At 40.9% G+C, this 27,886-nt stretch overlaps 1 protein-coding gene across 1 annotated transcript; it reads left to right on the top strand.

The window, feature by feature from the left end:
- The first annotated feature begins 799 nt into the window (after positions 1–799).
- rnf165b (ring finger protein 165b) lies at positions 800–27,886 on the top strand. The gene is made up of 8 exons (XM_036529441.1): positions 800–943; positions 20,156–20,465; positions 20,831–20,956; positions 21,390–21,519; positions 22,214–22,318; positions 23,359–23,454; positions 25,868–25,971; positions 27,632–27,886. The coding sequence occupies exons 1-8, from the start codon at positions 883–885 to the stop codon at positions 27,747–27,749; spliced, it is 1,050 nt and encodes a 349-aa protein (XP_036385334.1). The 5' UTR covers positions 800–882; the 3' UTR covers positions 27,750–27,886.

The raw sequence follows: 27,886 nt of genomic DNA, 5'->3' as shown, positions 1-27,886 counted from the left end.
ATTTAAATGTTTAAATGTTTGTCCAAATGGTCATTCACCCTCAGAACAGATGAAAACACAAACTATTTTCACTAAATACACAAAAAGACCAACAAACCAGCAAAATCATTTTTATTCACGATAATGAAACACAACACTACAACACAACAAAATCTTAGGTCTTCTTGTACAGCGTTACAGCATTTTTTCTTAGCTTTATCAAATTAGCTTCTCTGTTCACATGGGGTTCAGACGTCAGTGCGTTCTATTATTCTACATACCTCTGTAAAATGTTTTATGTGTGTCACAACTGATCATCTCAATCATTTGGGTATTGCCTCATCTGTTAGACGCTAATAAACGCATGCGCTTTAATATGTGCTGTTGATGTACCAATTTCTCAATTCTGCATTTCATTTCAAAACCCGTTAAGAAAGACATCCGTAATGCTAAATGTGTTATTACTCCTTAAGCCATTTTCAAGTACCTTACGTGTTAACCCTATGTCACGTTTGGTAACCTTTGTGTTACATTAAATTATCACAGAGCAGCGGAGTGGAGAAGTAAGGTAAAACATACACACACATACTGAAACACACACACGATGATATCCTTCTTAATAAAATGCACTCTAGTTTGATTTATTATAGAGGCTTCTTCGACAAAGCCCCTTGTAGCGCACACAAGGCCCACCACCTGATTCGCTGTCTGATTGGCTGTCCGTGTGCTTCAGGAAGCCAGTTTTTTTTTTTTGCCTGGGTGTCCTGTGATTGGCTCGTTTGCCCTTTGTCTGTGAGGCAGCTGCAGATTCTACTTCACACGTGAATGTATAGGGGATTGGAAGGGACCATTTCCATGGGCCATCTGTCTCACAGGCTGCAGCACTAACAAAAGGATCCCAGGATGGTTTTAGTGCATGTTGGATATCTGGTTCTTCCTGTTTTTGGCTCAGTAAGAAATAGAGGTATTGTTTATTTTTTATTTATCCCTCACGATTACACATATGTAGAGATATGTTGTTGTCTTGTTTATCAGCTAACCATAAAAGTAACTAGCTTGTTAGCCAGCTAGCTAACTAAGGCAAAAAAGAATCAGTTTGCATTGTGTACTGCCTAGCAAGCTAGCCGACTGTAGTCGGGATATTCAAGATACGGTGTCTATCACTTTTAACGATGTAGCAGATTAAGTAGCTGTAGCAAAATGATATTTATATAATCATTGTGATGATTTGAAACGGATATGCTGGGGGTTGTTTATCTTTAAGGGTAGCTAGATACCGACAGCAAGCGAGCGTTCGCAAACTAGCTCACTAGTTTTTGAAATGCATGTAGAACCAGGTAGCTTGCTAGTTAATAGCCGTTGAGCGTGTCATTCGTTACGGGGTTGAGAGTATAGCCAGCCAGGTTATCACCTAACAAATCAATAGGCCTATTTACTCATTTAAATGTAATGGCGTGATGTGAATCTTCAATTTCGGACCGCTTTGAACAATTTTCAACTTGGCAGTAATTTGCTACCTAGCTAGTCTATAAACGCTCAGAATAGCACAATTGGATAGAGCTAGCGGGCTAAAATTTCGCAGGAGGCTGCCGCTAGCTGTCTCGCTACATAATGATAGCTAGCTAAAAAGAGATATTGAACCCTGAATTCTTTATCAGTAAATTCGATTTTTTCTTGGTGATGTCGCAAGAGAGAACTCCTTGCAGGTTCTAAGATCCTGCACCAAAATCAGTGGCATGGCTAGTTTTGGGGGGAAAGCCCAGATATTAGAACGAGGGAGATGCATTTTATTGTTGAAGTCATCAGTGTAGCTGACATCAATTAGCAGAATACCCTTCATTTTAATGTAGTATCTGTATTGCTTATGTAATAATAATATGACGTGCATTTTTAAAAAGACGTACAGTAGCACCAATGATTTCATTGTGCTTTTATTTCTGTTCTTTTTTCCTGTTTCATAGTATCGAGGCTGGCTCTGCATTCTGCATTTATCAGATCTTTGTCCTCCCCTCCATTGTGTAGCTAATGATCATCTGCTGCTGTGTGGTGTGGCCTCTGCCTGTACTCTGCATTTAGCTGTATTGTGAATCCCTTCTTCCTCATTTCCTCTTTCCATCAGAAGACGACATTGGCATTAAAAAAAGAGAACTCACTCATGCAGTTCCTCCTGTGTAACAGACTAAAAAATAACACCTATAGAAAACCTTTTTTGTCTTTGTCAAGTTACTGTATAGTTAATAACCCATTGTAGCACTAGAATTTAAAACAAATGTCATTGTGTACCTCCCATCCAGTCTTAATATAGTACATTATGCTGTAAATTCCTGTAAAGTGGATACATTTTGCCTAGATTCGATTATAGCCGTGCTTGATCGAACACCTGATCTTCGTCTCCATTCCCCCCTTGAAGGTGCATTGTACCAGTACTTGTCTGTTTGACGTCTTTGTCTAAATTTGCATATATGGTTTAATTAATAGCATTGCATTAATTTGCATTAAGTTGTATTACGTGTGATGCGACCGCAATATTTGCATCGCGTTTTGACTTTGGGGGAAAAAGTCTAACCAAATTTATTTAAAATAAAATAGGTACGTGTTTTGTAACGAAAACGATCACTTCATATTTCACTGCAATGGTACACTGCACCTGTCTTAACGGTTAAACGGCCAGTCATAATCCTGTCCATGGTGTATAACCCTTTGTTCCCCTTAAATTGAATGAGACTACACAGCTAGCTCGCTAAAGTAATTGGCAAGACGGCATCGCAATAATTTGCCAATCATAATTCTTTCCCTTGTGATCCATTGCTATGCAAATTCTCCACCTATTATCAAAATACAAAATGCTATCCATTTCACAGGGATATGTTTATTTCCTGCACTGCTATAGAAATCCTCTCTTTTAGAATCAAAAATGTCTTTATTCTTTGGTTGTGGTTCTCTACCTTTTGTTCTTGTATTAGAATTTAATGCATGGTCATGTTTTTATTCTTTTGTTTTACATTGAATAGCAAATTCCAATGTAATCTTTCTGTAGAAAAGATGTACCCTGCTGTACTGTAATGTGCTGTAGCATACACATCTGCTCATTGGATGCCGCTTTTGTTCTGTTAACCCTATACGGAGCATGGTGGGCCTTGCCTTTGATCTTTTTTTGCATGGAATTATTATTACACAGTTCCACATATACTAATATTTTTCAATAAAGAATATAGTATTTTTTCCTAACCTTCAGTGTGCTTCTTGCTGATTTCCATTTATTGTCTTACCCCCCCGCTGTGACAAAGATAGACTATTTCCTCACATTCTCCATCATGAGGCCTGAATGAGCTGGTATCTGCAGTCATCTCTGTGGTAATTGTTTGGAGGCACTTGAAGGTGCAGGGCTTATCTCTGATTTTTAATACTAGCATTAAAAAAAGATCTGTGTTTGGGGGTAAAAATGCAGTTTGACTGGGAAATCTGAACAAAGAGAGATGCATTTAGGGAAGGCATCTGTTCACTGCATCCTAGTCAATCCCAATTGTCATCTTACCATTCCTTTGTTGGTGCTAGCTAGCCAAGCGGCTGCTTGCGCTTTGACCATTGTGAGCCTATTCTGAGCTGTCTCATTGTTTTGTTACACATTCATGGTTTGTCCAAATTTGATTAATTCTAGATGGTTGCTTTAAAGGGTATGTTTTGTAACGATTTGTCTATAATAAATAATGCCAAGCACTGTTTGAGTGCAATCTATATGTTCATTGCATTGAACAATTGCAATGAACACACTTGCATGACCATTGCTGATAATCATGAAGTGACTTTCTGTTTAGTGTCCTGAAAAAGACTGAACTGCACCTTAAAGTCTCTCTACTTGACACAATGTGAACACTGATGCAGATGCAATGTGGACTTTGCCTATTTGTCTAACTTTTACATGTAGGCTATGCACTATTGTCTGGAACCCTGAAGTTCCTTCAGTAGTTCAAATGGGTAGTTCAAATAGTGTTTATAGGAAAACGTACGATGGTTACTAACCTCAGGACTTCTTTCAAAATAACATTGTGTCCTAAATCTTTAAATCACACAAAGGAAACTCTGAACATGTTTAACATGATGCATAGGCTAGGTTATTTGTGTTAAAGCCAAGCCAGTATAGGAACTGTTCACTTTAGTTGTTTTGGGTAGCGGTTTCCTCCTACTTACATTTTCAAAATTAAGCCTGTGTTTACTCTAAATAATAGGGTGTAGGAAGGCCTATATTAAGCAGCATCCTCAGTGCTTATTGTGTACATTTTGCTTCGACGGACTAAAGTTTTAATCTGTGAAGGCGGGCTTTGTTCAGTGCTTATTTTCAGGGCAAGGGCAAAAGGCAGGGCAATTCAAATATTTTGATCCCTTGGTTCATTTGAAAATGGGGAAAAGATTCCCCTCTGATAATCCCTGAAGTCCATGTCTATTGTACTGTAGGTGTTGGCCTTTTTCTGCACGGAGCATTCTGTGATTTCATTATAAGAAATCTTACCTGTGCACAATTAATTCTACCATTTGCTGGCTGTTTATTTTACAGTGAGCTCATCAAGGCAATTTGTGGATAAGTACTGTGCAAACATACATTATTGTAGACTGTTTCCTAAATGTGTACATGAGCTAAAATTGTAGCAAAAATGAACACCTAAAACATGTCAGGTATAACATCTGTTGAGGATGTGTGCAATTATATACAGGGTTTTATAGCCTTTGTTGATCATGCATATGCTGCCTATTAAATAAAAAGTTCTGCCAGCTTGACTTTTTTCAAACTGTCATAAGTAGCACTGATGATCACAGCCCCTCATTTCAGAACCCATCAATGATTTATGTGCAAACAAGCAGTCAAGCTTGAAATTATTTTGGGTATCTTTTCAAGCTTTTGGTGTTTAATTGTCAATTGTCCATTGTGTCATTGCCTGTGAGTTCTTCTCAATAGGAGTAAATAGCAAGCCATGATCATGAAATTACTATTGAGTGGGCTATTTAGTATGTATTTTGTCTACATCAAATTTGGAAATGCTGCAAGCTGCTTGAAATTTGTTATTAATCACAAATGGGCAAATGTAGAAACTGGTACATAAAAATCTGTTGCAACTGTATCTGCGGCATTTTTAATTAACGACCAAACTGAGATTACAGAGAATAATGTAGCATTTCTCTTCGTAAAATCCAGTATGTCTGTTCTTAGATTACGAAGAACAAGTATGCTTATTTGCATAACAGGTGTGAAATGCATGTGATCTGCATTTCAGCACCCAACCCCCACCCCAGTAAAACAATGCCTACCAGTTAATGCAAAATTCCTCAATGGATTTTTTTTGGCAAGTTTGCAAAAAAAAAATGCTAATGCCAATATCTCCTATTAAGTAAGAATAAAGATAGTAGTGATTTTAGACAAAGTAAAGGTATAATAATGGATTACTGTACAAAGACAACAGGACAGTCTGTGTTTTGTCAGCGGGTAGGCAGACCAAAATAGTTTTGTCACCATGTCTGATTCTTTCTAGACTGATTATCTTTCATCCTAGTTTCCATCACAGCTTTTGCATATTTGAATAACCATTTCAGTATGGATGCGCTAAATTTTGGATTGAAGGCCTGCATTTCTTGTTGAGCATCGTTAGGAATTTCAGATGCAGAAATTCATTGAATAGAAAAGCTCATTGCAATTGCTTGATTGGCTGAGACATTTTGGTCATTGGACTGTCTTCCTGTTGGTCTGTCTTAGTTCCTTGATTTTTTTTTACATCTGAACAAAAAAAGATGAACAACCATACCTCAGTGATATTTTAAGAGCGTAATCACCGGAAGTACATCTATGATTGGATGAAATTAACAATACAAGGGAACAGACTGTACTGTTCCTCATTTCATTATAGAAAGGTAACCTGCTGTGCATGCTAGTGCCAGCAGTTGTTTAGCAGCTTTTTGCTGAGAAAAAGCCAGTTTTGTGGGCAATATGTTTCAGAATATGAAGGGTTTAAAAATCCATTAAAGGCCTTTTGACTATGAAGAATTCAATAGTCCTTTTTCATTAGTTGTAAAAATGACATCAGTAGCAATCCATATTAGATCAATGAATGAAAAAACATTATGTGATATAGTCACTAGTTTCAGTGAAAAGATTAATAAGCCTTTTATTTGGTAGTAATAAATCAGAGACCAATCAGATCTCTCTCTTAATGTGAAGGAAAAAAATAAGCAGTTTCCATGAAGCTTTAATGAATACTGGGCCTTTGGTGAACCCCACCTCGTCATTTTGCAGAGATTGTCCATCTATCTGTCTGTGCTGACTGGATATTGTGTAAGATGTCTTCATCCAATACTCATTAGATTACAATAAAATAATCTTTGCATAGAAGTTAGGTAGTCTTAAAACTTGGTCCAGACTTGCTATTACAGCTCACAGTTACTTTTTCTTTGAGCATATGCTGCCTTCCTGTGTAAATCTGAAACAATGAGAAGAGCATTTCTGATGATTTTGTGATTTCCATTTTAGCAGCATTCCAAGAAGGAACATTTCACTTATGTGAAGTGTTTACCCTTAACACCAGCAACATGGTAATTGGCTTGTACACACTTTATGTTGAATCCCTTATACCATAAATACAGAATCTCTCATGAATCAAATCTCCTTCATGTTTTTGTTCGGTTTTATTTTTCCTGGAAGTACCTGAAAATACTTAACGCTTTCACTTTCCATAGCTTGAGCTCAGCTGTTTTCAGCGGAAGTACCTGGGAATATTTAACGTTTTCACTTTCCATAGCTTGAGTTCAGCCTCAGCCAACAATAAACCTTTGAAAATTCAATTGGTGTCATTATTAGTGTGACATCACAAATTAGTCTCAGTCATTATCCTCCATGGTGCCTTTTGTCACAGAATCTATATACAGAAACTAACAGAAATACCATGTTGACTCTCTTCTCATTTTGTGAAGGCCTATGATTTTCAGCTTTTGTACCCTAATATTTATCTCAATTGAAATACTTAGTTCAATAATTACAATCAGTCTGAACATATTAATGAAAGGAAATTCTCTTTTGATAGTTTTGCCCATTTGACCAACTGTCAGCATTTCCTTTGTGTTGCATTTAAGTGAGATTTCCTTCAATTGGTAATGCTGTGCCAGGAAAAAAATTCAACTAAGATATCATACCATTATATCTAGATACAGGCTAATTAAATTTACTGACAGACATTTTCTTGGATAATTTTTTTGTGGCTCTGAGATTGGAGAAATACAGAGTAGTCTGTGGTGAGTTGATTTTGACCTTTAACTGCATTCAACAGCAGTTACCAGCTAACCTCCATAGACTAGAATAGTGCACACTGCGTAGCTCACAAAAGTACATTCATTTTGGTCAAGACATTATATATTATACATGCCTACTTGCAAAAATGAGGATAAGGAGTAGTGGTAGCTTCTCTTGATTTTATTAAAGCCTTGGAACTCCATAACTGTAGTTATTGGCACAAAGTGTTTTTCTTGAGTCCAAGAGCACAAAGTTCTTTGAGTCCCTCTGTGTAGTACTTTCTGTACATGTGCCCTGCTGAAAACTTGCTTGTTGTTCGTATCACCTGTCCAAAGACTACAGATGAAATTTAGCTAATAGCTACTTCTGGAACAGTTAAGTAATTGTCCATTGTCCCTGTAAATAAATAAAGACAGTCTGAATGGTTCCCCCAAATTAGTAAACATATGTGTGTGTGTTATTTCCCCCTGATATTAAAGTTACATCACCAGTACAACCATATTTGTCATTGTAGTATAAAAGTAAAGACCAGCACCTACATCAATTGAATCGTCGGTTTCTGATGAAAGTATTTTTCCTCTTGCTGCAGCAGCTTCTTTGGTGAGCTATATATTCCTCCACCAATGTAGTCTTTGAATAAAAGGTGTCTTGATAAATGATGACAGGTCCTCGTATGGTGAATCATATGAACCATAAACCAATGCAATGCATTTTGAGTTCATAAGAACAAGGTCATGCCTTTTTTTTTCCAAGTGGAGTCCTTTTGACACACAATCATACAATTACATGCCACATTGTTACGCTGAATCGATAGCCCTATTACAGTTCAACACTCGGCTTTCTCACTAAGCCAGATCCCGAAAACCAGGGGAGAGGGAAGGACAGGAGAGCGCAGCTGCACACCACCTCTGTTCCCTATCATAACTTCAGGGACAGTGCTAGGCAATTGTGGCCTCATAGCTGCAGTCAGGGGAGGTTTAACACACTGGGAAGGTATGTGACGCATTCCAGTAACTTATCCACAAACGGCAGGAACCAACTTATGCCCTCCCCCTCAACACCTGACAGTCAGACTGCGCACAACAATGCCTAATGGAGCTATCAGCAGATAATGAACAAGCACTGTAATAAGTCATTGGCATTATTAGATCCTGGAGCTGCTAGATCCGCTGTTATAAAAGACCTAACCTAAGAGAGTCTTCTCAGAGCCTCTGGATGAGAATGTTGTTTAGGGCTTTTCAAAGGAGTTTTCTTGCATGCGAGTCCAGCAGTTGGTGTTCTTCGGATCTTAAAAGCATGCAGTACTTGAGTAGGCCGACATTTTCTATTTGCTGGTACTGTTAAATGTCTCTGAAACATGTTGTGTCACTGATGTGGCTTGCTTCAGATGTCAGGTCTGAACGCCGGAGGCATCATACAGAAAGCGGTTAGTGTGTGATTTGAGTACAGCAAAGACAGGGCTTGCATCACAAGGGTGTCGCTCGTTCATCAGACGCCCATGAACAGGAAGCCGGTAAACTGGGTCGAGAGACTCAGCATGTTCTGTATGTCTGCTTTTGTCTATCAATATTGTCTGGGTACCAAGGGGAGCTGAAAAAAATGCTCTGCACTGAATAAGGGTAGCAAGCGCATTACATAATACTTGTCCGATAACTATTTCACGTAGCGGTAATTACAAATTACACAATTATACCTGAATACTTATTCTTGGCGGCAGGAAATTGATTTGTTTCTACCGAGAATTGCTTCTGGATTTGATTTACACCATTTAATTTCCCCAAAGGTAAACGGAATTGTATTACAGCCAGTTTTGTAGGCGTATGCATTGCAGTATGTGTGTTAGCGTGTACCATACTGTCATAATCTGTACATGTTTTGTACTAAGTGTGTAATTGCATGTACTGTGTTGTTCTGTACGGAAATATGCTGTACAAAATGTTAAGTGAGTTTATGTCATGGTCAGTTCTCCAGGGTTGCGTTAAACTAAATGTGTAGTTGCGCGCACAGTCAGGTCTGTATGTGTGTTGTGCACAATGTGTGGCAGAGTGTGTAAATGTAGTTGGGTTAGCTGGAGAGTCATCAGTGTGCATTGTGCAGTATGGCCAGGTCTGCAGGAAACTGCAACAACCATTGCAGGAGAAACCGTTCTGTAGTTCAGTGGGAGACAGAACTTAGATAGAGATAGAGAATGATAGAGAATGCGCTGTGGAGTGCTGCGGGAGGGCAGAGAATGTGCACAGCGTGTGCTTTATGAGGCAAAACAGATGCCGTGTTCCCGGCAGGGCACGTTGCATCTGAGCGGCGGTGAGGGCCGCTGACACGAGGTCAGGGAGACGAGGAGGCACGCTCAGAATCCAGCCCTGAGCTGCAGGGGTGTGCCGGCGACCACGTTCGCCTTGTTGTTCCACAGGTGAATGCTGTTAGCTAATGAAATCCTGCCTGAGTTCAGTCTTTTACCTCCAGTCTGGTAAAAGGGGAGGCCATGATTACGCTGTGAAGGGAATGGAGACTGTGCTGAAGAAAGCAATATTCTAATATTTGGACTGATGGCTATGGCTGTAGCACATTTTTGCAGCAGGTGAGTGAAAATACCGCTGTGATAATGTAAGTGTTTCACTCATGTTGTCCTTGCAAATGACAATGATGAAACCCTTAGTTAAAACAAATGTCCTTCATTTACCCTCTTTCAGCTTTGTTATGCTGTCAGTGTGAAGGATGGTAGATGGGCTGTGCAAGCTAAACGTGAAGTATGTTCTCACCGGCATATGGTTTCTTGAGGCAAACTGGTTGGGCTTTGGCCTGATTGTGAAAGACTGTTGTAAGCTTTAAAATGTGTCTGTTTGTTTGCCATATATAGTGTATGTAGTATATATAGTATATGCCACATATAGTACTCCAAATACCCCTGACTTAGGATAGGTTGACAAGTTGAGCAATCACACTGACATACATTATTTTTTCCTCTTACTTCAAATGACAGTATCCCATTTTCAGTGATTGAGTAAAGATTTAATTGATTAAATATATGTGATATAATGCAACAATTAGCAATGTACAGAGCTGCAGGTCAGTTATGTACACTACAGTCTTACATATGGCAGGAGAAATTAATATTTAAACTTATCTCTCTCTCTCTCTCTCTCTCTCTCTCTCTCTCTCTCTCAAGCACACAAATTTCCTTAGTCGACTCCCTTATATGCATACATACATATTTATCCTGTCATATCTGAACATCTCTGTTAAATTCCACAATTCAAATATTTGGTCTAACAGATATGGATAAATCAGCAAATGCAAGTAGATTACAACTTGTGTAATTATATGCTACATGGTCGCAGTCTAGAACAAATGCATTGTTACAGCTATCTATCATTCATTTTCAAAAGGAAAACATTGATTAAATGCATTTGAAATGACAATGCTTTTCATTAACCTGAGATATCAGAGCTGCCCATTTCTTTAAGCCTTAAAGTGGGTGCTTTATATTTTAGTACATCATTTTCATGGTACACTGAAGCAAAATTGTTTTAGTGCATTTTACAAGACCTTACTTTCTGCATAAGGTACATAAAACATTAACACTGCATGAACTGAGTACAGATGAAATGATATGAATTCCTGCCTGCAGAGATCTTTGCAACCTATATGAATCACTTGGATGCCTTTTACAGAGTAACCACTCTGCATCATTTCATTACACAGACAGAAAAGAAACCTTCCCAAAATGCTGGGCACATTGTGTGGAACATCAATGTGGTTCCTATTAAATCCAAACTCTCTGGGACAAATTATCCAGCCATTTTTTTTTATTAATGCTGGCCATTGTGTGAGTTTGACTGGAAGGAAAGATGGTTGAAAAAAGACACAGAAACATGTTTGTTGCAAAATTTTCTTTTTGGCATAAAACTGCCTATTGCGTACTATGAACAAGAATTCTGGCCAATAGATAATACTGAATAACTGTGGTCATTGTATGGCTGAGTTGAAGATGGTTTATAAAATTATCAACATTTTTGTAAGCTTTTTTTTGTGAAGAATGTTTGATCCCACCATGTGATGTAGTGGGATGAGAATACTTGCTCTCCGTACCAAAATTAGCTTGTGCACACTGATAATCATTTGCTATATGTTTTAATACACAATAGGAATGATGATTGGTACATTTGTGGGTTGCTTTCATAATCTGCTTGGACCATGGATATGAGTTGGTACTAAACATTGTAAAAAGATATCATTATATTTTTAATCAGGCATTTTGCTTTTTGACAGTGCTTAGTCATTAAAATGAATATTAGTCATAATAATGTCTTTATAGGGTTTTAAGTCCACACACCAGTAACTGGTGTAGTATGTGACAGTGTTTACCTAGTATACTCTCACAGACAGACATGAAGGGCAATCCATATTTTACTGTTGATCTTTAGCAGCAGGTCATGTCTACTCCAGTTGTAGGCTCCTAGTTTCTCTCTGCACATAATACATTTGAATTGTGTCGCTATCTATCAAGCCACTGATCCATATGAAAGGTAAAATGTACTGAAAATGCAGCCACCATGTGTATTGTGAATACCGTCAGGGTTGCACACAACTTGCTAATTAGAGGAAGCACAGTCTAGAATGTCAGAGCTTGTCTATCAGGACACCTTCTTCTTTTGTATTTGCGTTTTCCATGTTTTCAATGGATGGCCAGGTTACAGGGGAATACCTCACAAAAACTGCTCACACTGTTCATTGTTTCTTTAGTGCTACCTCTAATTCACAGGGAATTCACAAGCAAAATGTAATTAATTGACGGTACTGTTATGAATTCTTTACAGTACGAGTTACGATTCTTTGTTAAACAGGTCAAACTTTCACTGAATTAGTGAAGGGTGGTTGGTGATGGGGTAGTACTGAATAATAATGATTTCGCAGATGTCCCCTGGCATTTGCTCTGGAAAATTAAAGTGGCACAACAGAACACAAGCTTCAAGTGTGTTTTGAGTGTTATGAAAGAGACAGGCACTAACCAACTGGGGGAAAAGAGTCCCTAGATATTTGTTGCTCGCCAGAGGAATGCATCGGTATTTACTGTTGTGGTAGGCAGCGCATTTACAGCAAAGCAAGTTGTCCACAAACTCTGCATTATTATCACTTCTGTTACCATACCATGCAGTGTCACAAATGTATGAACATTCAGATGTAGAGGCACTGGCACAAGTTATAACTGATGAAGAAGGAAGAGACTCTTGGTTTTTGATATGCTGTGGATGTATAATGCAGCATGACTGAGGCAGTCTGTTAAGAGGTAAGAATGTGGGCTCATTAAATATTTAGAGTGTATCTCTTATCAAGGAGAGAGTTGTATTACATTTGCATCTGATTTATTCATTATTAACACATTCCCGCCTTGTACAGGGCGGTGGTGCATTTTATTATGGTCTAACGCCAAATTGTAGCCCCCTCATTTAATTTTCTGCTTCACTGATACTGACTGCCATCTAATATGCGAATGTAATGACTTGAATTAAATTAAGAGGGCCTAGACATTGAAATGTTTGAAATTGTACATGAGAAGTTTGATGTAGTGCACTGACTTACATGTTTAAACCCTAGGAATTAAAGAAGTTTATATACACCTCATAGTGCAATGCCATTTTGCTACTTACAATGCAAAGAGTGATTTATGACATTTAGAATAGATTTTTTTTCATGCAAAAGCATGGTATAGCACATATTTACCTGATGAGATAATTTGCAAAGAAAAGATTTGTTAAAATACGTAAAGGCAATTTTTCACTCATTTCAATCAATTTATCAATTTATCTTTAATTTTGCTAGGGCAATATTTAAACTATGCATGTCTTGTTCTTGTAATGAACAATTTCAGTCACATAAATACATGATTAAGGTATTGTGGTGTGGAGGTTAAATATCCAGCTGTACAAATGGATAACAAGTAAAAATTGTTTTTTTTTTTTTAACTTTGCTCTGACTAAGAGCTAAACAACTAAATGTGAATATATTCTTTTCTCCTTCATTTGTAACCACTAATTGGGACACCACAAATATTTAATAAATATGCTGCTAAAATTATGTGCCAGGCACAAAGATTTTTGGAATCAGTCAGACTTTTTTTGTTGTTTCAAATAGTTCAAGTTGAACGTGGAATTCATTTGCCTCCCAATGAAATGCACGTTCAGTTACCTGAGACTAGATACTGTGAGGTAATGTGCCGTTGGGATGGGTATACGTTTCAGCCATGACGTGCTGCTCATTCAGTCACTGCCCTCTGGAACATTTGGGCAGGGTTGAACAGGAGGTTTGTAGGAGTGGAGGAAGCCCAGTTTCTGTGGAGCATGAAGTGGAGCCAATGAGATTCCAGAGAGCAGTGTGGGCAGGGGGACCTTCTTACTGTATTCCTGCTACACCTCTTTATCAGTCTTGCGGCCGACTTGCAAAACGTTGCAGTTGATATTTACCTCAGGACTAGTGAGTGTACAGTATGTCATGCTGTTTGGGCTGCTGTGAGACATACGTTCCACAGGGGCATAAGTGGGCTGATGACACCTTTCTGCACATTGCCAGCTGCGTTCGGTCCACGCACCCTGTCAGCCAAGCTGAACACCAAACGTTCACGTTGCCATATCCATGACGTTCAACGTTTTGCAACATGCTTTGAAAGTGCTTTCATCAATTCCTGAGCAGAAGGTATAGCAACAACTTCTGATCCTCGCAAAAAAAGAAAATGGCTCCTTTTTAGGGAATGCTTACAGTATTTTCTAGTTTGTGTTATTTTGTCTGGAAGAAGCATTTTGCATATGACTACCACAAATTATTGAAATGGCCTTTTCTCCCTGAATGGTACTCAGATATTCCATTGATAACACAGTCGGGCAAAAAATATCCTGCAACCAAACTTTGACCTTGGCAGCTATGGAACTGAGACCTTTAGCTATGCTGCGTGTATGGCATTATTTAAAGGCAATGTCTCATTTTATATGGAGTGGTGAGCTGCATCCATTGAGGCTGTAACCTGCTCTCGTGGCCTGTGTTTCTGTGGGTTTCTACTTTTTTCACTGTTGGGCTGTGATATGAAGATGAGCGTTTAGGGCTCAGAATATTCATCTGTCATTTTTGTCCCAGAATGGTGGTGATTCATTCATTTTCATTTTTATTTGAATAAACCAGCCATTATTTCTTTCACAAACCTAATTGAAATGCTGTTACTGTCAGGTGTTACCAGGTTCTATAATGGTTGCAAACACACAAAGGCACATATTTCCATACATTCTGTCTGGATACACAACCCTGTCCATGGAATATAGAGAATTATAGCTGTAAAGCACATTAGGTAAATTCAGAAAAATAACATTGGGATCCCCTAATTTTCAAAATTACAATCGAATGCAGACATAATCAAGCCTGTTTTGATAAACAGTATATTTATGTTAGAAGGAAATTGTCTCACTTAGAAGGAAATGTTTTTTTTATCCAGCTAGTTAGTCGTGTGACACAGTTAGTTTGCATTGTAGAACAAATGTGCTGGATGGCAGCCTTTTTTGTTTGTTTACAGAAAGAAATGTAATGCAACCTGATCATTACCCAGCCAGCTACGAATGTGCCACAGCATTTCTTTCTCTCAAAAAGCTATTTTTATCATGCTGCACTGTCTGCTTGTCTGGTCTGTCTTCCTCCTTCGGGGCCAGAATCTCTGTATTGTGCCGTTGCTGGCATGATCTGAATGTCATCCCCATTAGATTGCAATATGATGCACGTTTTTAAAATTGATATTTTCATCTTATGAAAAAACATTAACTTCTTTTCTGTGCTGTGGTTGTATGGTATGAGTAATGTATTTGTTTCCACTGCAATCATTTTCTGTTATGTCTTTCTCTGAAAATGCACCCTTAAGGCTTTTGGCTAATTTAAAATGTTAATTTCACAAAGTGCTCCCCATCTTGGTCAGTTTAGGTCCTAGGTTTCACAAAATCATTTCCTTGTGTATTTTTTTTTTTACATCGCAGCAGTTGTGTAACAATATGCCACACACTGAGCAAAGATCACAATTATCATGGTCTCACTTGTAAGCTTCGCTTTGCGTCCTATTCCAAAGTTGCCCTCTCTGAGAGCGCATCCACGGGTTGTAAATCATTGATAAAATAAGTCTAAAATAAGCCATATGACTATACCCCAGAACGAGTCTTTGGAATGGAGCAAAACAGACGGTATAAATCTGCCGCTTCACAAATGGGGATGGGCAATCCTCTGCAAGCCTCTGCGGGGCCTCTAATCCTCTGCATCCACTTTGAGTGACAGCAGAAAAACACGGTCATAAATAAAGGGCTGGGCCAAATGCATCATCAGCAGCTTAGCAGTGGCTGACAGGGAGGCTGCAGGACCACCATGACCTCTGATGGCATAAAGCGCAGCCAGCGTGAGTCTGGTGCAGCATTGCGCTCACTCTTATGGTTCAATGTCAACACTAAATACCCTATAGATGTGTTGAGAGGGGTTTAGCCTACTGCTAAAAGCTAATTGAACCCTTATAAAAAAAACAGGTGTTCTAAACCTTAGGTGGTGGAATTTGATAGTCATCTGTCGTATTCTATAGTCATTAATTGCTGAAATGCCAGGGGCTACGGTCATTTCAATGAATCTCATTCTGATACCTGTAATGTCTTCTGCACTCCGTGTTGGGTCTGATGTAGTTCAAAATGCTGTGGAGTGTGTACAGCTTTCAGCACACTCCCACAAAGGAGATACAGCAGATTAGCGACGATACAACTAAATTAGGCACCGACGCACATGAAAAAGACAAAATAATTGGCAAGCTGTCACATCCTTATCAGGCACTGCATGAAAGGGAGAGTGGAGAGAGGAGAAAAACCCGCCATATCCGTTGACGTTTAAGCTGACTGCATCGCAGAGACACCTGAAAGACTGTGTGTGGTGACATTTTCTCTGTTTGTGGTGGACATGCTCGTTCTCTAACACATTCTGATATATTTGCTCAGGACGCAATAGGGTCCCCGCATTGACATGCACCGATCGCTCAAAATGCTCATGCTGAATGAAAGGTCCTAACCGTGATACCACATGCCTTGGAACAAGTCCAGTAGACCTCATAAACTCACACAATAAGCGACAGTGCATTACATCATATTGGCAATGTAATTTCCTTCACTTGTCTCCAATGATCAGCAGTTAGCAGCTCTTGAGCCAGCATGAAATACAGTGGTTGAAGCTGTGTTAACAAACAGTGACCATGCTTGGATTGAGAATGACCTTTAATAAATAAAATGATCATCTGAGAAGTAAGACATCAGCTATTTTTTACAGTACAAGCAAATTTAAATCATTCAGTACATAAAGTTTGACTTCATTCAGGTTGTGCCCACACAAATAAATTGAGTACATCTGCGATACAAATTCATTTCACATTTTAAGTACCTCTTGTATGGTTGTGAAACAATATGAATGCTTGAGTTTATTTTCAGTATAGTTTCAATGAAATACTGCATGTGTCTCGGTTGTATAATAGTATGTCAATCCAATAATACAATAGTGGTTTCTGTGCTAGAATCAGTAGAAAATCAGTAGCGCTCAAGAATGACTGTCCTAATAAACAAATCAAATCACAGTTATCACCATCAGTTAAATGGGTAAATGCAGCTACATTCGAACAATAAATCTGTCGATGATGCTACATGCAGCTGTGAATAGTCCCAAGTGTAGTATGCAGCTTTACATAAAAGGTTTTCTTTCATTCTATTGTATCTGAACTACAGCTTCTGTATTTTACACACAAACAGACAAGAACAAGCCACTCAACTCATCTTGGTTTGCCATTTGCTTATATTCAAAATTGAGTCTATCACTGTGTCAAGTTGTGTCTCGGAGAATCCAAAGAGTTGCTGACTCCACTACAGATCTGGGCATGTTGTGTCATTTTTTGTATTCCCTCAGTTGTAAAAATCATGCCAAAAGCTCTGGCTTGGTTGACTTTGTCTGAAAACAGACCTGGGGCACAAAAATGGTTCACGGAGACAGAAAACAGCCTGGGACGCCTTTATGTAAACAGAGGCTCTGAGGGGGGCAGTACAGGAGAGCACTCAAGGGCATTGGCAGAGGTTTTTTTTGTTTATGCTAGTGTTCTTTTTGACAACACGCGTAGAGGCAATTTTATGCGATACAACCTTGTAGAGGCAATGTGTGGATGTAGCCAGGGCAGCAAATCTGAGGGTCGCAGTGTCAAAAATTACCACTGTTCCCATGAATGAAGTTGCTTCACCCAAATTATGACCAGGCCATATCAATTACATGACATGTCAGATGGAAGAAAAAGAGCTTTATTGTTGTGTGTATGCCAAAGTCAGAGCATGCATGTTTATGTATCCAGTTTCAGAATCCCCATAATACGCCTGAACAGGGACAATCACATTTATTTCTGTGCTTTTAAGCTTCTGTGCAGCCCCAACGTTTCTGATTTGTGTCGCAGTGCTGCGGCCCACACTTCTCTGTGGCTGTTTTTTGATGCTGTGAGCACAAACAGCTGAAGAGCTAAAATGAGTCCTGATGGAGCAACTGCTCATTTCTCCTCGGCTCCTGGCAGTAATAGATATTGATTGTTTGACTGGGGACGTGTGCTGTACTGCTGAATAGGCACATTAAAGGAAGCTTTACCCTTCAATTGCCCACAGATTCTGGAGACAGGTGTCTGGGGGGCCCCCCTCAAACTAACCATGTATTTCTAAGTCTTATTTTTGAAATCTTACTCATTGAATGTTTTGTCCCCAGCTTCACCTTTGTTTCAACCTTGTGTGGCAGCCTCTTAAATAATGGCAATTTGTTTTTCTTCGCCTAATTTAATGGAAAATGAATAAGATGCCAGATGTAATAGAGCCGCAGTGCTAAACAACCTAGACTTAAATCCTTTGCCATTCACTCTCCTTTATGAGGGATTTGTATTCAGCACAGTCTATATGAAGCCATCTATGGGGTTTATGTGAGAAAAGCCTCATTAAATCAGTGAGTGTAATTGATTGTGTGTAACTGAATGCCTCTGACCTTAATCACAAGGCATTTGTGTGTGTGTGTGTGTGTGTGTGTGTGTGTGTAGACTTCGTGTTTGTATGTGTGTATGTGCAAGTGTGTGCTGTGTGCGCGTCTGTGTCTGTGTGTGTTTGTGTCTGCGCGAGACCATCCCTTAAGCAGTAAATATCAACACTGTGGTGTGATCGTCGGTGTGGATCGCTCAGGGTGGGGCTAGAGGTTGCAGTGCCAGAGATGTGCCAAGTCAATGTTTCCTCTTCATTTGTGAAATCCCCCACTGCAGACATTGACATTGAATGCACCGGGAAAAAACGCCCTTACCCATACACAAAGCATGTTCAGGCTTCACTTTCACAGTAGGCATTTGCCATATTAGACTAAACAAATCTACATAAATTCCAGTAATGTGAATGTAACAAATCCCTTAATTTCCTGTTTCCTGCTGCGTGTCCTGCGTAGGCTTTCAGAGGAGGAAAACAGTAAACACAGCTTTCTGTCCAGGCAAGGTCAGACAACACAACAGCACACAAGAGTCTGTGGTTTCTCTTCATACCCCTTATCAAGGCTAAAAACCTGTGATTTACCAACCCTGGCAGGATGTCAGACCGATTGCTTTCGGAGGATCCATTGAACACCTCTAATCCATTGAGTATCAGAAACAAAACCGGTGTGAGTCAAGCAGAATTCAGGATTCACATTTTCTAACAAAGATCCCACAGCAGTCCCTCCCCCGCCTAACCCCCCCCACCCCGACCAGACCTCACTTCATCCTCTGCCATCTTTCCGCTTCACTAATGCTGTTAGTTTCACAATTAAACTAACAGCAGGTACAGATGCTGTTTTTCTTAGTTTTTGCGAATAGATGATGCTTGCTTAAAACAGCAGGAATACCTATCAGCGGCTAATGGGAGTTATTGATCAAAGAGTGACAGCGTTTATAATGCAGAAGGGAGCCGTATCTCACTGTGAATTGCCTCTGAGAAGCCAAACAGGGCTCACGAAGGCTTTGAGTGCAGTGCTCATGGGGAACACACTATGCAAATGTCTTTAGTTGAATCACAGCACTTTGGAGGAAAATTCACTAATTCTGTTGAATGCAAGACTGAGAGGAAATTACGTACACCCTTGCTGTTGTCAAAAACATCTGATCCTTTTACTTGGTACTTTAAACACTACCATGTCTCGACGTAGTAAGAACAACCCAACAACAAGTAAGACCTTCCTAGAGTAAGCTATGATTTATATTTCGTTTGCATTGCTTTGCCTTTTTTATAAACGTACATGAGAATCTTCCCTCAGCGCAAAACACCAGTAATCACTTCTCATTTACTGTTGATGTAGACTTTCCATGAACCACATATATTGATATCACGCAGCAGTGTCAGTCTACAGAATGAAAGCTGCACTCATAGCAGAGCCGGCAGGTTTACTGTCAGCTGCTCCTGCACATCCACTCCAGTAGCATCCACTAGCTTTAAATACACACAGAGGCACACATAACATGGTGTCTGCTCCTGAGGTTTCGGCTGCCTGTACAAGTGAGAATCTGATACCGGGGTCTGACTGTGATATACTGCTGACTTCAGTCGACACACGGTCCGCTGGACATACATACCAAGGGGCATCAATATGGTGTATGTATCATGCCATGCATACATGAGCACAGACATGCTGCCTATATTAATAGAACCCATGTACGCATGCAATGCATCAACAGTAAAACCCCATAATGAGTAGCTGTTTATTGATCATTATAAAAGACAAGGAGGAGCAATTTTATTGGCTGCAGGAATACTTCTGGTACAGCTCTGAGCACCTCTGAGCAACCGAGCACTGTGAGACTCTGTTGACATGCCACTGTTGTTCTTCCAGGGGCCCACTTCAACAGGCATCAGCACAGTCATGCTACCTCCTGCCGGCACCTCCACCTGGGCCCCCAGGCCCAGATGTCAGCTGACTTCCCCCTGCCCCACCCGGGCCAGCCCCAGCCTGGCATGACCGCCCACCTGCCCCCTGCCCACCAGCACGCTACTCAGCTCCATCAGCCCCTCGCGCCCCTGCCTGCCCCACAGTTCCAGGACGTCCCAGGCCCCCCTTTCCTACCTCAGGCCTTACACCAGCAATACCTCATCCAGCAGCAGCTCCTGGAGGCCCAGCACAGACGGATCCTTCCACATTCGAGGTGCAGCAGTGCCACATTCTGTTTGGCACAACAACACAACAGTCAAAGCCACTTCTGTTCAGTGCCATACCCCTCCATAATGAACTGCACTGACATACATCATTAAACTTATTATCTTATGCTGCACCCAGTTAAAGATGGTATTACAGTAGTAGCAAGACAGTATAGAGTAAGGCAGTAGGACATACAGAATGTCAACTATTCAGCCATGGAAGTGACAAATCAGTTAATATTTAAACCTGTAGATAGTGTGTAAATTATGTCTAAATTATGTTATTATGAATGTGACATGTATTAAAAATATTTGTTGTGGATGTTTATGCTCTCCTTCTACTGCTAAATATTAACATACTCCTTCTGTGCAGACGCACCCAAGAGCGAGTCCCCCTCCACCCTCACCGGCTGCGCTCTGGCTATGACTACGCCCCTTCGCTGCATGTCCCTCAGCCAATAACACAGCAGCCTCGCTACCTGGCGGAAGGCACTGATTGGTCAGTCGAAAACCCCTGCACTCTGTCTTTATTGCATAGGCCATTTCGGCATCTCTTAATAATTATGGACTGCTGTTAAAATCAGCCCTAGTCTTTCCACTACATTACATTGCTTAAACATAGAAATGTGGATGTAACTTTCAAACATAAAATAAGAATTAAAAAATGTATTAAGAGACCTCTTTAGATCTGATGTTTGTGTCGGGTTTATTTTAAGCAAAAAAGATCTTGGTGTATTTTAAATTATGTCTGCACTGTCTGTTTTCTCGAAGTGCACAGCAAAATCCCAAATACCATGCCATGGTTTGATCAGAACTAGGGCAGATATTATGTGAATCCTCTATCTCAGTACTTCTCCCACAGGGCCGTATATGTTGTGTTTGTGCTCTCCTGCGGAGTCAGGCTTAAAGAGAGATCTCTGTGTCCTCTGCAGGGATCTCAGTGTGGATGCAGGCCTGTCTCACCATCAGTATCAAGTCCAGCAGCTCCCGCAGCACTATCAGCATTACCTGGCATCTCCCAGAATGCACCACTTTCCCAGGAACACCTCATCAGCACAAGTGGTGAGCTCATCACCTCTGCTTTTGTGTTGCTGTTCTTGTTATCTCCATCTAGTCATTTCCTGTGGTTCGGCCTTTAGCTGCTTGACTTCATATTTAAATGATGTCCTTGAAAAAAAATTCTAAGCTATTAAGCAGATAACTGGTGTGCAGTATGCCACATTAAGATCTTCAAAAACAAATCCAAAGACAAATTTGGTTCAGCACAGTTAAGTGAAAAACAGCTATTATGTCAAACATTGCTACCATAATAATAGTGACTTTACATGCAGAATTTTTAAATGAGGCAGTACATTAACGTCAAGGCTGAACAAAGGTTGCCATGAACACATTCTTTTCAAGTAGCATTGTGTTCCCTCCAATGTGAGTGAGGTTGTATTGAATTACGAAACATAAAAAGCAGGCACTGGGTTTGACCTTCCTTTTGTAAACAAATATACAATTACCTAGTCTCATAATGTATCCCTAAATGCACAGTGGATTTAGTTTAAACAAAAAGGGAAACTCCTCTGTCAAAACTTACAGATATACTGTACATAGTACACAGTACAGTCACAGTTGGAAATGAAAGTTTCATGCTGAGTATATTCAAAAAAGACATGAAGATGTACATATTTATGTAGAATTTTGAAATGGCAGGAAGATGGTTACTTAAGATGGTTACCTAAACACGTCTTCTTGTGCTTGTCTTTCACAGGTTGTTCATGAGATCAGAAACTACCCATATCCTCAGTTACACCTGCTGGCTCTGCAAGGCTTAAACCCTTCACGCCACGCATCTGCAGTGCGGGAGAGCTACGAGGTATGGTTAACATCTCCTCTCTTTTCAACCGTGCTCATCCTCTTGGATCTTCCGCCATGCTGTGACTAACGCTCAGCAAAGCATTATGGGTAACTGAGTGCCATTGTCTTTGGTCTTCTTATTCCCCACCCAGAAGTGTTTACCTGTATTTTCTCTTCTCTGGCTTTTAGTTAATTAAAACAGGGTTTCTTGATAAGCTTCATTTGTCATGCGTTCCCATCAGAAACTCACCAGGCAACAGCAACTGAAAGCATCAGTGGCTGGATTCTCATGTGTGACGAGCTGTTTTTATCAAACATTTCCAAGCCTTCAGCACAAATGAGCCTGGGAAGGCATGGCATTTTTGGAAGCTCAGAAATGCAGTGTGTCTGTCATGTAGCAGAGGCAACTTGAGACGGAGTGTAGGTGTGGATGCTGAGGGGCTCAGACTAATCTGTAATGAAAGAAATCCCTTCTCCCTGTCTAAACAAATGTACATGCAGACTGGACTTTCATTTCAGAGCTATTGCCACCAAATTGACAGCAATAAAATGGCCTAGACTGAAACTGTTGATGACGTGCACACCACCTTTGAATGGGTTGAAGGCAGCACTTTAATCATTATCTAGTCACAGGGTTCAGAGTGACATGTGGTGACAGATTTATGTAAAGAAGTGGCTGGCAGGCTGCAGCATTTCCTCTGGTTTGATCAACCCCATTATGGTCACTGCAGCAGTGCTGTTAATTACAGCATGACAGAGCAGCTAGAACACTGGACTTGTAATCATAAGGTTTACTGCTTCATATCCTGGACTGGGAACTTCTAATGCAAAGGACTATGTCAGAATCACCTAAATAACTATCCAGGTGTGTATATGGATAATATGGAAAAAGAGATACGTAGGTCTAAGCAAATCTCTAAATAATGTAACTGCATTATTCGCCAGCACTTCAGACTTGCAGCGCAGGTCAGCTGTGCTCTAGAGTAGGCGTCTGCAGATGATTGCAGGTGTGATAAAGGCTTCCTCCGTCTTCTCTTCCCATGTGCCTGCGGAGCGTAGGAGCTGCTGCAGCTGGAGGACAGGCTAGGAAGTGTGAACCGAGGAGCTGTCCAGACTACCATTGAGAGGTTCACGTTCCCTCACAAGTACAAGAAGGTAAGGGCAAACCCCCTCCCACCCCGACCCCCCCAGACCGCTGAGGTTAACCTCACTGTTATTGCGTTACGCTAGGTGTGACCGTGCACCGGTTTCTCCAAAAGCGAGCCGTTTCCTGCGCTCAGCCATTACAATCATTCACGGTCCTGTGCGCCCGCAGGTATTTATAAATAAGCGCCTGTCCTCACGGAGAGAGGAGGGCGAGGTCTCAAAATAGCTGCAGTGCCTTCAATGCAGCCCTGTTCTCCTGATGTCACGGCGTGTCATCATTATTATTGCGTGGTATAGCACAACACCCACTCCTGGCTTTTAAACACAATGCAATTTGCGGTCTCGGCACAGTGTATGATTAGGGTGTCAAAAATACTCAAACCTACACGTCTGGATGGCAGCGGTCCAGCGGCGTGCGTCGCTCACAGAAAAGGAGCCATGGTGATTCATAGCTGCTGCCTCTGGACGAAAAGGAACTGTTCTATAACCGTCCTGATTCGTATGGTTTTTTCAACCGTCTCTGCGGTTTTGTGCCATTGCGCACCTCAGTTTAAATTTGCAGTTCCCCTGTCAGTAACAAAACAGTATCCTCGATAAGACCTCAAAATTGAAATTAAATTTGAGTGGGGAAAGCCTCCTCACCTGAAGGCAGATGACTTAAGACACGGTTATTCCATCTCGAGTATTGATGACTACTGTGTAACAACGAATACTTAAGCCCCAACACCAATGTCAAAACTGCACTTCCTCAAGGGGAGGCACGTTCATTTTGCAAAGTGGCCTCACGTCCACTGGCCTCGGGTGCAGGCGACATGAAAATCTCCTTTCATCATAGGAGCTCACGTCGTCAGCATAAATCTCTCAATGTCCACGGGGAATCTCAATTACATCAAATTGCCATTTTCCGATCCTATGAAAGCCTGTCAGAGAGCGGTCCGTAGAGCGATGTCTGGGTACGAATCTTGAAAGCAAGCGATGAAACCGGGCAGCCTCAGGAGCTGTGTGACTTTGAAGAGATCACAAAGGCGATGTGTGTTCTCCTTTCTCGAGGTTGGCTAATCAAAAAGGTTACTGAGAGACGACGAGTGCGAATCGGCCCTGATCAAAGAGCGCCTTCGCATCCACGTTCTCAGAATGAGGGGGGAAATAACGCGGTCTCTCCTCACTTCCATTAAAAACAGTGATCAAGCCCTCACAATATCATGTTGCAAGAAATGTGATCAGCAAGAGGGGAACTGGGAACTTTTTAATGAAATGATAACCATATACATGCATACATACATAGACACACACATTATATATATATAGTGTGTGTGTGTCTATGTATGTGTGTGTCTATGTGTGTGTGTGTGTGTGTGTCTATGTATGTGTGTGTCTATGTGTGTGCGTGTGTGTAAGAGAGAGAGAGAGAGGCAGGGATTGTCATAGATTGTGTTTCTCTTGATGTTCTGCACAGAATGTGCCCAGAGTCGAGCTCAAGCACATTGCTGCCCTCTTTCATTTTAATCAAGTCAGGCAAGTTCATTTACATAACCCACAGAAGACCCTTATTATGCATAAATGTGACAGTGTGTGCTGGTGACCTAGACATTAGATAGCCTGCTCCTGAGGTAAGAGCACCAGAATATAGCACTTCGAGGATGCATCCTCTGGCCTTCACAAATCCCACCGCTTATACAGGTTAAATGCTGTATTCACTGATTTAAAATGTGTATTTGGGGATATCATATCTATATAGCATCCTAGCAGTCTTAATAAGCTGAGTGGGGTTGGGGTGGTACCTGTCATGCTCACAGCATCCTTAATGAATATTAACCTGGTGGGTGGTGTGTGCTACGTCTTACACACAAATGAGACGGCTTTCTGGAAATTGGGCCAACTTTTTCACCTCTGATGTGAGAATTACAGGGAGTGACATCACCCTCCAAGAGTCTAACAACTGCTGAACACCTCCCTCTTGTATACACAGTGTTAAAACAGAAATGTGAGCTCTCATAATTAAAAACTAGCTTATCAAATGCTTTATGTTAGTGCAATGCATAAAAACAAACAAGCACGTGTATGCACTCCTCTTTTGTGGAATCAATATAGAGAACTGAGGAATTTATTTATATACATTTATTACACTGTTCAAACATATATATTAATGGACAAAACACCTAAGAAGGTCCATTTTCTTAAACACACTGGATTTATTGCAGTTTCAGTTTCTTTGTGAGTGCAGGTCCCCACCTTTAGATTTGTTAAAATACCAGTAAATTTATGTTTCCTTCTGAAATGAAATGGTTTGACAGCAAAATTACAGTTTGTCTATAACCATATGCTTTGAGTAAAGGGTCTCATTATGAAATCTGTGTGCTGATACTTCTCGCGCTCTGAAAGGATCTTCACGCAGTACTTCTACACTGCTTTGTGTTCACAGAGGAGGCCACAGGAGCTGAAAATAGCCATGGATGAGGAAGAGTCAGACATGGATGAGAAATGCACAATCTGTTTGTCCATGCTGGAGGATGGAGAGGATGTCAGGTAAGTTGCCCTCAAATGTAAATCTAGATGGCTGGGAAAAAAAAACAGCATTTGTGATACTAACATTTGTATGTTTATAGTTTATATATTATAGTTTGCCATACATAGCAGCAGGACATCTTCACAGGGTTTGGAAACATTTGCATTCCATTGTAGTCCATGGTCTCTTCTACAGCATTCCTGCTGCCACCATACACTGTTTCTGTTCTTCTGGGCAATGGTCCAGCTTGGGACATGGATGCATTGAATAGCCTTGCAAGCCCTCAGACTTACCTCAGCACTGTATGAGCTGTGCTATTCTGGTGTGGAGGGAAAATTCAGTTGCGACTATCGTATATGAATTAGCCAGCCTAGGGTCGGAAGGAGAGTCATTCACTCTTTTGCCGAAAAACCACAAACCATATGTTAACAGGATACATACTAGCATACTATGTATTAACATTCGTAGAACGCACTCTGTCTGGCAAAACAAAACTCTTGGGATAATAAACCACACACAGTTATGGTCAAATCTGAGGCAGACACAATTTGAAGTATGTAAGCTAGGTGTAGCTGATTTTTTCACCCCTTAGCCTAAAGCGTGTCACTTGCAAAGTGAGGCCACTCCGGGTGAGTCACTGTGCTTGGGCGCGCGGTGCCGCTGACATGGCGGTGGAACACGACACTGAGGTTAACATGACAAAGGAGCCCCAACCGACCAACTGTCCCGCCATGATGATCAGGTTTCCCCGCCCCGCCTCTCCCAGCTGTCTGCGAGCCCGGCATGTGGCCGTCTCGGATGGCCTTGCGTGCGATGCGGGGGGAGGGGCTGTCCTCTGCGCAAAGCACTGAGGAGTGAGGAAAATGGGAAAGGAACTCACTTGAGCCTTTTCTTAAATCTTTTTTTTTTGTCCTCTCGAATCCCTCAGTTGCTGCTCTGTCTGAAGTATGTATTTTGTGCTACATCCACCAAATAGCGTTCGGCATCCATCTTTGATAAATTCACTTTGCCTTGAAGATCAGTACCTTCTTTATGACTGGCCAGATGGTAAATGTGAGTGATATATTTTCATTTAAGAAACTGCCAGTCTTGGCGGTACAGCTTCTCATGTTTGTGACTTACCACTCTGAGTGGGCCTGTTCTGAAGCCTTTTCACTTCCTTTTAAACTAATGCAAAGCACAAAGGAATACAGAGACTGCACCAAAATATGACAGAATATGCTGTTCCCAGCTTTTTTGTTTTTGGCGGTTCCCTCTGTAAGCTACCATAATACTACAGTTTAAATGAAGCTTTGGGGAGATTATTTTTCTTTTCAAGAAGGAATACTTTCAGCATGTCTACACAGATGTTTAAGGCCATTTCAAACATTTGTATTAGTTGGCAGTTGAAAACAGTGAGCCTTTATTGAGATCATCCTGAGACGTGTAGCGACTGACCACAGGATGGATAGCATTAGACACGCATGAGTCAGCGATGTATTTAAACTACGACACCACAGCTCAACCAGAGACCTGTTTTACCTTTTCAGTCATGTTACTTGGTCCCTTATTTTATCTTATGCTGGCTCTGTTGAAGTCATAGTGTCAAGTACTCCTCCGGAGAAAAAAAAAAATCACTGCTTGTGATACGGAAAGCACCAATCCGCTGACACTTCCTCTGTCTTTCTTTTTTTTCACCAGGAGGTTACCATGCATGCACCTCTTCCATCAGGCGTGCGTGGACCAATGGCTGGCCACCAGCAGGAAATGCCCCATATGCCGGGTGGACATTGAGACCCAGCTGACGCCTGACAGCTGAGGTCTCCCCTGGCATGCGTCCCGGTCCTATCTTTCCTCCCCCGCCCCTCAGGCGCTTTGCCAAATGTTTTCAGTCTTCACCACTTCTGACCCTGCCTTCTGAGCCAACCCAAGACAACTGCAGGAGGGGGAAAAAAA

This window comes from Megalops cyprinoides, chromosome 5 (genome assembly GCF_013368585.1).
Source record: "Megalops cyprinoides isolate fMegCyp1 chromosome 5, fMegCyp1.pri, whole genome shotgun sequence".
Lineage (NCBI taxonomy): Eukaryota > Metazoa > Chordata > Actinopteri > Elopiformes > Megalopidae > Megalops > Megalops cyprinoides.
This window is presented reverse-complemented; position numbering and strand designations above follow the sequence as displayed.